Here is an 11266-nt window from a genome sequence, read left to right as displayed (position 1 = left end):
TCTCACAACCCTTCAAATGAAGTTGTTCCCCTCGAACATTTCTCCTTTCATCCTTAACCCATGACCTGTAGTTTGATTCTCACCCAACCTCCAATGGAAAAAGCTTGCTTGCAGTTATCCTTTCTATACGTCTCATAATTTTGTATGCTTCTATCAAATCTCCCCTCATTCTCCTACACTCCAGGAGAACACTGAAGATTCAAGAGTAGCTTTATTTGTCACATGTACGGTACTGTGCAAAAATCTTATGCACATATATATAGCTAGGGTGCCTAGGATTTTTGCACAGTACTGTATTTGTGGAGTGGAAAGCAAGTTTGTAATCTGGAGGGAGCAAAGTATGTTTGGAATGGCAAGGATGGAACGCTATGGGTGGGGTGTGGGACGGGTGGCAGAGAGGGAGTGCCAGGGGTGGGGATGTCACCTTTCCCACTCTCAGTCCACAAAGGAGACCCATATCAGAATCAGGTTTATCATCACTCATATATGTCATGAAGTTTGTTTTTTTTTTGCAGTAGCAGTACAATGCAATACATAAAATTACTGCAGAACTGTGCAAGAGTCTTAGACACCCTAGCTATATATATGTGCGTATGACTTTTGCACAGTACTGTAGAATGAAGCATGCAGTGAAAAGTGTAACTAGCATCAACAAACAACACAGTTTGAGGATGTGCTGGGGGGCAGCCCACAAGTGTCACCATGCTTCTGGCGCCAACATAGCATGCGCACAACTCACCAACCCTAACTGGTATGTATTCAGAATGTGGCAGGAAACTGGAGCACCTGGAGGTCATGAGCAGAGCGTACAAACTACTTACAGGTAGAGGCAGGAATTGAATACTGATCTTACAGCTGCTATTGTGGAGTGCTACATTAACCACAATGCTACCATACCACACCACCACTGTGTGTGCATGACATACTCCAGGACCAAATAGAAAGTCATTGCTGACACCAGAAACCATCATTGTAAGATTATCACAGAACCATTCAGTTCATCATGACTGTACCAACTAAAGAAAGGCCAAGTAATTGAATTCATCTGCAACACACACAAAATATTGGAGGAACTCAGCAGGTCAGGCAACATTGATGTAGAGGGGAATAAACATTTTGGGTTGAGACCCTTCATCAGAACTGGAAAGGAAGAAGGCAGAAGCCCGAATAAGATGGTGGGTTTGGGATGAGTACAAGCTGGCAGGTGGTAGGTGAGACCAGGTGAGGGGGAAGGTTGGTGGGTGGGCGAGGGGGGGATGAAGTAAGAAGAAGGGAGGTGATAGGTGGAAGAGGTAAAGGGCTGAAGAAGGAATCTGATAGAGGAGAGTGGACCATGGGAGAAAGGGAAGGAGGAAGGGAACCAGAGGGAGGTGATGGACAGGTGAGGAGGAGAGAAGGGGTGAGAAGATAATCAGAATGGGGAATGGAAAATGAGACCAAATTCTTCTTTCCAAGTCTTCATCTGCACCTTTAAGACTCAGACACACAAGAGACAACATTTGTCTCCATCATCTTTCAGTGAGGGAGAGGTTGTTTTCAAGACACCGTGCCACTAGGCTCTCTGTCTCCTTTCTGTACGTTGGCCTCTCCTTGTTTGAGATCTGGCTCCTGCATCTAGTTGATGGCTCAAGACCTTTCATCTGGTCCATCACCAATTCCCTTCCACAGATGCTGCCCAACCTGTTGAGTTTTTATTTAATATAATTTCAGGCACCCATCACTCTCTGTGTAAAAAGAAAACTTGCCCCTGACATCTCCTTTGAACTTATCACACCACCACCCTCGCTTTTAATCCATGCCTTCTAGTATTAGACATTTCCACTCTGGAAAAAAGATACCAGCTGTCTACTCTATCTTGTCGGCCTCCGTTGGTTGGGGTCAACCATGGATACTGTGACCTAGCTGTCGATGTGATATGCAATCCAGTACGTAAGCCAGGGCAGTACAATATGGAGAGCAAGCTGTTGCCCATGCAGCAGCAGGCTCCCTCGCCAAGCATCTGATGAACCCAAAGGAACGGCAGAGACTGATACAATTTGGCACCAGTAGCAGAGTTGTCGATCAGTGTTGAACTCAATGTTAGGGACTTTGGATTCTTCCTCGGGATTTAATCCCGAAGCCTCCCCCATGAGTGGATATAGCTGCAAGGCAGCGGAGGTTTGAGATCAGAGTTTTCTGTGCCTATCCTACTAGATCTTCCTATCTATGCCTCTCATAGTCTTATAAACTGCTTTCAGCTTCCCTCTTCTCCAGAGAAAACAAGCCAAGTTTATCCAGCCTCTCTTACAAAATATGCCCTCTAATCCAGGCAGCATGAAATGTATAGACAAAGGGAATGCATGCAGCTTTTGCCACTTCATTTTGGGCAAGACTAGAATGGGAAGTCATAACTTTAGGGTGAAAGGTGAAATACTTACGGGGTATCTGAAGGGAACTTCGTCACCCAGGGTGTGGAACATGCTGCGGGTTCAATTGCAATACTTCTACAAGAAGTTTGGATATATGGATGTCTATCGATGGCTATCATCTGTTACATTACCTGCAGCAATATCAAACCAGGCTGGCATGGACTAGGTGGGCCGAAGGACCCATTTCTGTACTGTGGTGTGTTATGACTCAATGACCAGTTAAATAAATAAATAAATCAGGATAGCTTTTCTTCAAATAATTTTCCGTTATTTTAAATGGGGTTACTCTCGGCATAAACACTCAGATTCAGACTTTTTCCCAGGGTTAGGGAATCTGGAACAAACGGGCAGAGGTTTAAAGTGAGGTGGGAGAGATTTGAAAGGAACTTGAGGGGCAATTTTATTTTTACACAGAGAGTGGTGGGTGTCTGGAATGAGATGCCAGAGGAAGAAGATAAAACAGGTAAATTAACAGTATTTAAAAGGTGAGCATTGATTTCTTTCATTTCTGGTATTTCCCCCTCCCCCTTCCCATTCTGGCTCCCTTCTAACCTGCCTAATATCTCTTCCTAGTGTCCCTCCTCCTCTTCCCCCCCCACTCCATTCTCCTCTCCTATCAGATTCCTTCATCTCCAGCTCTTCGCCTTTTCCATCTATCACCTCCCAGCTTCTTACTTCCTCTCCCACCTATCTGGCTTCACCTACCACCGCCCAGCTTGTATTTCTACTCCTCCCCCACCTTATAGCTTTGTCTTCTTTGCCTTTCCTTTCCAGTCCTGATGAAGGGTCTCAGCTTAAATCATCGACTGTTAACAAATATATTTAAAATGCTTATTATAGGTATTGGATTATTATTGTCTAATACAAGGGAGATACGTCTCTATCAAAGGAGGCATGAGGCGCCCCTTCCCTCCACTGGCCTGCAGGTCACCCTCGGGCAAGGTGTAGCACCTGCTTAGCCCCCCACCCCTGAACAGGGTCATGGGAGCAGGTGGTGGATGGTCGTATGAGCAGCTGCTGCATTATCACAAGTCCTGGTTATGTGACCCCTGACACCAGGCAGACAATCTCTGAAGAGTATTGATAATGGCTGGGGTCACCTATCTTGTACAGGCACTGCCCAGAAGAAGGCAATGGCAAACCAGTTCGTAGAAAATTTGCCAAGAACAATCATGGTGTGGACCATGATCGCCCACGTCATGCGACTTCGCACATAATGATGATGACCATAAGATATAGGAGTAGAATTAGGCCATTTGGCCCATCAAATCTACTCTCCCATTTCATCATGGCTGATCCATTTCCCTCTCAGCCCCAATCTCCTGCTTTCCCTGTATCCCTTCGCACCCTGACTAATCAAGAATCTATCAACCTCTGCCTTAAATAATACCTAATGACTTGGTCTCCACAGCTGCCTGTGGCAACGAATTCCACAGATTCACCACCCTCTGGATAAAGAGATTCTCATCTCCATTCTAAATGTTAGTCCCTCTATTCTGAGGCCGTGTCCTTGGTCTTAGACTCCCCCAGGAAACATCCTGTTCACGTGCACTTGATCAAGACCTTTCAACATTTGACAGGTTTCAATGAGTTGTCTCTCTGACTGGAGGTCTGTGACTAGGGGGGTCCTGCAGGGATCGGTGCTGGGTCCATTGTTTGTCATCTGTATCCACGATCTGGATGATAAAGTGGTTAACTGGATCAGCAAATTTGTGGATGACACCAAGACTGGAGGTGTAGTGGACAGTGAGGAAGACAATCAAAGCTTGCAGTGGGATCTGGACTAGTGGTTCTATGTTCTGTAATACCCTGGTTTAAGACCATGCATTATTTTATTAATACAGTTTTGCTGGTATTTTCTGTTCTGCAGATTTTCTCAAAATGCAATAACTGTTCCTTTAGTTACATTATACAATCAAGTAGTTCATTTTTGCTGTTTAAAATTAAAAAAAAATGAGTCACCAGGAAAGCCCAAGGAGCTGGAACTTTAAGTTTCATCAGAGGAGCAACATTTCTGACATGCCTGAGCCAAATCCTCCAGCTCCAAGACCATGGCAAGAAAAGGAGATGCCCTGGTGTGTGAGACAACTCGGGAGTTCAGGGGCCCGGAGGAGGCCTGTCCATGTATGTAAACGGGGGAAGGGAGCAAAGGGGTTTGTTTTGTTGTTGTTGTTTGTGTTGTTCTGCTGAACATTGTGGGCACACTATGTCAGCACTAGAACGTATGGCGACACTTGTGGGCCGACTCCCAGAACATGCTTGGCTGCAGACACAAAATGCTGCAGAAACTCAGCAGGTCAGGCGGCATCTATGGAGAGGAACAAACAGTCAACGTTGACACAAACAATGCACTTCACTTAATATTTCAATGTATATGTGATCAATAAATGGATCTGAATCCGAAAACAAGTGCCAGGCTTTTGTAACATACAGTAATAATTTATTTTGTTAATTTCAAGAACCACCAAATTCATTATCTTGAAAATGCTTCATTTCGGAATTCTCGACAACACTTCTGTAAAATGTAAAGGTACTATACAAATTCTTAATACAAAAAGAATAAATTAATAGCAGAATTTCATAATTCTGCATTTTCTACGCCATACATAATCCTCTTTGATTAAAATTGAACAAAAAGAGGGGTAAAAAAAAGACATTTTACATGCTCTTTTAGAATCTACAGTCGTTTCAGGCCGCAATCTACTGAATTTGTTTTAACTACATTGCTTTAATTTACACAAACTTGTAATAAAACTATTGACATTTATAGATTTTAAAACCTACATCTATTCTAGTGGTAACTGTTCTGTTGGGTGAGCACCTGAATGTAACTGTCTATGGCCAAACTAAACTAATACTGATTTATAAAACATATTGGAACTTTAACATTTTCCACAATGGTAACTGAAACGGAGAATTAGAAAGAAAAATTCACCCCACGATAAATGCATGGTGGCATCTGAGAATGTTGGCCTCTTTAACTGAACACAAATCCCTCTTAGCTGTCTCCCGAAAACAAACGGTGGTGTCTGGTTTACTGAAGCAATTTATCCTTGCTCCAGGACCACACACAGTGGTGCTGCCTCAGCACTGATGTTCGGTTCACCTTCCTCTCAAACAGGAAACCCTCCGCCATTCAGAAACGCAGAAGAGAGAGAGAGAGAGGGAGCTCTATGTCTGTAACAGCCCCCTTGCTGAGAAATCTGGAGTGAGCACACACACACTCTGCCTGCCAAACTTTATAGTCACTAAATTACTTCTGATGAGTACTTCATGGGAAAATATTTTTTTAAAAATTTCGTGAGGCCTTCCAAGGGTTGATAACTCTCCAAGGTCTCTTCCACTAAATCAGCTAAAGCCTTTGAAGAGAATGCGTGACTGGTAAAATGATTTTCATCTTGAACCAGGGACTGATTTTATATCAATTTTTCTCTCAACTCAAAAATATACAGATTATATTAATCATGTGCTTTATCTCACACTGAATCTGTGAATCAGTGACGTATCATACAGTCTCCATTTCATAACCGTGTTGTGTAAAGGGAGGAAAGACTTTTTTCCTACACCCCCGGCACTCGTTAACATGACAAATGCATTTTTCAGATATTTTGCAGGGCCTGTCAGTGGAGCACGAATTGGCAACATACTGGGGTCAAATTCCTCTTCCAACGCCAGTGTGAAACAGGTGCTAGGAATCAAACCTCCGGTCCTGTATTTGTGTCTGCTCAGCCTCTTCCAGTTGGGATATGCAGACAACCATAACCATTGTTCCGTTTGCCCACTTGTTTACTTGACCGATAACCAATGGACAACATCTGTCCAGCTTGTTCTCTTTAGCTTAAAGTTGGTCTTTGGTAAAATTCAAGTAAACATTAAGCTTGGTTAAGTTCTGAAGTATCTTGTTCCTAAACTATTGGCATTTGTTCCCCACTAGAGATCAGAATGGAATCACACAGACTTTTACAAAGGGAGGTCCGGTGGGTAGGATTTGCAATCTGACTTCAACTGTAAAAAACCTTTGTTATTCTTGACCAGGTGGTTACCTGAGAGAGATAGAGAGAGAGAGAGAGATGGGGAGAGACAGAGAGAAATATAGAAAAGAAAGAGGGGGAGATAGAGAGTGGGGTGAGAGAGGGGGGAAGGGGGAGAGGAGGAAGGGGGAGAGGAGGAAGGGGGAGAGGAGGAAGGGGGAGAGGAGGAAGGGGGAGAGGGGAAGGGGGAGAGGGGAAGGGGGAGAGGGGAAGGGGAGAGGGGGAAGGGGAAGGGTGGTGAGGGAGTGAGAGGGGTAGGGGTGGAGGGAAGTGGGGGTGAGAAAGAGAGAGAGAGTAAAATAGAGCACAGTTTGTGGTACTTTACTGAGGATTCACTTTAGCTTGGCTTAGAAATTTCCTTTGTGGGTGTGCTTGGAGCTGAGATTTCTGGTCCCTAGCTGTGCATAGAGTAAGGCAGTGACAAAGGGCAGTGAGATGATCACTGGATGGACTCAACGCTTGTACTTTGAGCTGAGGTCATTGGTCAGACGAGAGTTCCAGGTTTAGCACTGTCGCTCCCATACCACTGGACGTCTGCTAATTCTGAATAGAGGGACCTGTCCATGTAGCAAGTGTCCTGATAGGGCCTGAAGGAAGAGAAAGTCACAGTCAGTCAAACCCATCATCAGCTATTTAGCAAAACGTACAGCAGCACATTGCTAACTTGTAGTTCACTAGTCATAGAATGAAACAGCATGGAAAAAGGCCTTTCGGCCCAACTCGTTCATGCTGAGCAAGATGCCATTAAGCCAGTCCTAATTCCCTGCATTCGACCCATATCCAGCTACCTTTTCTATCCATGTAACTGTCTGAGTATCCTTTCAGTGTTGTTATCCAGATGCATCATGGCTTGGTACCGTAGCTGCTCTGCTCGTGACTGCAAGAAATTGCAGAGAGTTGTGGACACAAACCAACACATCACAGAAACCAGCCTAGCCCCCCATGGACTCTGTCTACACTTCTACCCCACTGTTATCAGATTCTTCAACTGTTCCCTATTACGATAATATGGACTCCTGAACTCACTCTCTACCTCGATATGGTTTGTGCCTCATTGTCTGCCTGCACTGCACTCTCTCTCTAACTGTAACTCTTTATTCTGCATTTTGTCATTGCTTTATTTTGTACTACCTCATGCACTGTGTAATGATCTGAATGTATGACATGCAAAACAAAGTTTTCCACTGTACCTTGATACCTGTGGCAACAATATCACACAGCCCCTTCAGCCTGTCCTAATGTTCAGTGGCTGATTTATGACCCAACTTTAGAGACCGTGCCCTTTCCCCAAAATAACTCTGAAACCTTACATAAATTGGGGGACCGCTTTGCCAACCACCTTTGCGCCATTTGCCAAAAGCAAAATTTCCCGGTGGCCAACTATTTTAATTTGTATCCCCATTTCTGTTCCAACATGTCGGTCCGCGGCCTCCTCTTTTGCCACGATGAGGCCAGTCTCAGGGTGGAGGGGTAACACCTCATATTCTGTCTGGGTAGTCTCCAACCTGATGACGTGAACATTGTTTTCCCCCTCCTCCTTCCATTCCTCACTCTGGCCTCTTACCTCCTCTCCTCACCTACCTATCACCTCCCCCTGGGTCCCCTCCTGACAACATCTGTACCGATCACGATGTCTGTACCCGTCCCAGGGTCCACACTGCACTGGTCACAGGGTCAGACTGATCCGGTCACATGTCTGTGTCTGTACCGACCACGTCCCCACCAGTCACAGGGTCCACACCGCACTGGTCACAGGGTCAGACTGATCCGGTCACACGTCTGTGTCTGTACCGACCACGTCCCCACCAGTCCCAGGGTCCACACCGCACTGGTCACAATGTCTGCACTGGTCACAGGGTCAGACTGATCCGGTCACACGTCTGTGTCTGTACCGACCACGTCCCCACCAGTCCCAGGGTCCACACCGCACTGGTCACAATGTCTGCACTGGTCACAGGGTCAGACTGATCCGGTCACACGTCTGTGTCTGTACCGACCACGTCCCCACCAGTCCCAGGGTCCACACCGCACTGGTCACAATGTCTGCACTGGTCACAGGGTCAGACTGATCCGGTCACACATCTGTGTCTGTACCGACCACGTCCCCACCAGTCCCAGGGTCCACACCGCACTGGTCACAGGGTCAGACTGATCCGGTCACATGTCTGTGTCTGTACCGACCACGTCCCCACCAGTCACAGGGTCCACACCGCACTGGTCACAGGGTCAGACTGATCCGGTCACACGTCTGTGTCTGTACCGACCACGTCCCCACCAGTCCCAAGGTTCACACCGCACTGGTCACAACGTCTGCACTGGTCACAGGGTCAGACTGATCCGGTCACACGTCTGTGTCTGTACCGACCACGTCCCCACCAGTCCCAGGGTCCACACCGCACTGGTCACAGGGTCAGACTGATCCAGTCACATGTCTGTGTCTGTACCGACCACGTCCCCACCAGTCCCAGGGTCCACACCGCACTGGTCACAGGGTCAGACTGATCCGGTCACATGTCTGTGTCTGTACCGACCACGTCCCCACCAGTCCCAGGGTCCACACCGCACTGGTCACAGGGTCAGACTGATCCGGTCACATGTCTGTGTCTGTACCGACCACGTCCCCACCAGTCCCAGGGTCCACACCGCACTGGTCACAGGGTCAGACTGATCCGGTCACATGTCTGTGTCTGTACCGACCACGTCCCCACCAGTCCCAGGGTCCACACCGCACTGGTCACAGGGTCAGACTGATCCGGTCACATGTCTGTGTCTGTACCGACCACGTCCCCACCAGTCACAGGGTCCACACCGCACTGGTCACAGGGTCAGACCGATCCGGTCACAGGGTCAGACCGATCCGGTCACGGGGTCAGACCGGTCGTACTACACCGGTCACACATCTGTGTCTGTACTGACCACAACATCCCCACCAGTCTCAAGTCTAGTCTGTTCCTATTCACCTTCTCATCTCGGCTTGTCCAGATAATTCTGTAATGTCGTGAGTCTCTCAGCCTCACCATCTCCTTCGGCAAAGGCAGCTTCCCACAACCCTCTGAGTGGAAAAAAACATCCCCACAGATCTTCTCTAAATCTCCTCCCTCTCTTCTCTTGCTTTAGACACCTCCACCAAGGCAAAACGATCCTTACTGTCTCCCTCAACTACCCCCTCGTAGTTTTGTATACATGAATCCACACACTACGGCGACAACTTTATCACCACAGAGGTTTCATTTTAAGACTGTACAGAGGAGCAGAATTAGGCCATTCAGTCCACTGAGTCTGCTCAACTCCATTTTCCTGCCTTCTCCCTGTAACCTTGGATGTTCTGACTAATCAAGAACCTATCAACCTCCGCTTTAATTATACCGAGTGACTTGGCCTCCACAGCTAACCTGGGAGTTAATTAATTCCACAGATTCACTACCCTCTGGCTAAAGAAATTCCTTCTCATCTCTGTTCTAAAGGGACATACTTCTATTCTGAGGCTATGTCCTCTGGCCCCAGACACCCCCATTACAGGAAACATCCCCTCCAAATCCACTCTACCCAGCCCTTTCAATACTCAATAGGTTTCAATGAGATCCCCCCTCATTCCTCTGAACTCTAACTCGAAATTCTAAGCTGATTTTGTGGAGGAGTTTACTGAAGTAACATACACCACAAAGGGAATACACAGAAACGGACTGTGCAGAGTGAGGGACGTGTACCACACGGCTCATCTTTACTGTACCTCTACTTTACTGGGCTTTGGTGAGTTGGCGAGAGAGTCTGCTCATCGTGAAGTGGGCTGTTTTCTGTTGCTTCTCTATAGGACAGCAGGCGAAAGAGGACCAGGTAAGATTGAATATTAGTGAAAAAGAAGAAAGTGAGGAAAAGGTTAGTCAGAACTTGAGGTCAGAAGGTTAGTACGAAACATGCCTTTTAGTGTTGAAATGACCAAGAACCCGTTTGGTAATGAAACTGTGTGTTACATCAGTCAGACATCTCATATTCTGCTTGGATTTTAAGTTGCATGCACGGTAGAAGACAGAAGACAAAGAGGAAGATTACAAAATATAAGACGATACAACAATTCCATCACTCACTCTCACTCCAACTGTTTATTCCAAGAGCACTGGGGTACAGAAGGAGGGAAGTAGACCATGGCATTGATGAGACTGCACCAGATTTGGTCTACGCACTTGAAGGATATATTTCCCTTCAGAGCAGATTCTCGTTGACCAAAAGGTTGTTTTAGACCATAAGACATAGGAGCAGAATTAGGCCATTTGGCCCATTGAGTCTGCTCCACCATTCCATCATGGCTGACAATATCCCTCTGAACCCCATTCTCATGCCCTTTCCCCAAAATGTTTGATGTCTTACTAATCAAGAGCCTTTTACAAGCAAAGAGAGAGCTGATTTAATCTACATGCACAGCAGCTGAAGGGTGGATCTTTAATAAAATAAATACAACTCTGAGGTGGTAGGACTGGATGGATGCTGTGATAATGTTTCAAACCCAGGGGCAAAGGTTTGAGAACACAAACCACCAGGCTCAAGGACAGCTTCTATCCCACAGGTATCAGACTATTGAACAGACCTCTCATACAATCAAAATGAACTTGTGATCTCTCAGTCTAGCTTGTCACTTTAGTTATCTGCCTGCACTGCCCTTTCCCTGTAACTGTAATCCCCTATCCTCTGTTTGGTTTCCTTTGGTACCCTCTCGATGTGTTTATGTACAGAATGAACTGCCTGGATAGAAAGATGAAGATTATCTTTTTTAAATTTAGAGATGCAGGCGGGGAGTAGCTCTGCACCGCCCAGCAACTTCCAACAACCTAG

The 11266-nt window shown here is 46.3% G+C and overlaps 1 protein-coding gene across 10 annotated transcripts in view; it reads right to left on the bottom strand.

Annotated features, from left to right (window-relative positions):
* Positions 1–4849: 4849 nt before the first annotated feature.
* The window catches only part of frmd4a (FERM domain containing 4A), a 384495-nt gene continuing 378078 nt past the window's right edge, over positions 4850–11266 (bottom strand). For 5 of the 10 annotated variants that reach the window (XM_072241726.1, XM_072241724.1, XM_072241723.1 and 2 more), the window contains one exon: positions 4850–7026. In XM_072241726.1, coding sequence (XP_072097827.1) covers positions 6924–7026 — 103 coding nt within the window. In that variant the 3' untranslated portion in view covers positions 4850–6923. The remainder of the gene's footprint in view (positions 7027–11266) is intronic. The other 5 variants (XM_072241732.1, XM_072241729.1, XM_072241731.1 and 2 more) reach the window with 1 other exon arrangement.

The sequence above is a fragment of the Mobula birostris genome, chromosome 23, assembly GCF_030028105.1.
Source record: "Mobula birostris isolate sMobBir1 chromosome 23, sMobBir1.hap1, whole genome shotgun sequence".
Classification (NCBI taxonomy): domain Eukaryota; kingdom Metazoa; phylum Chordata; class Chondrichthyes; order Myliobatiformes; family Myliobatidae; genus Mobula; species Mobula birostris.
This window is presented reverse-complemented; position numbering and strand designations above follow the sequence as displayed.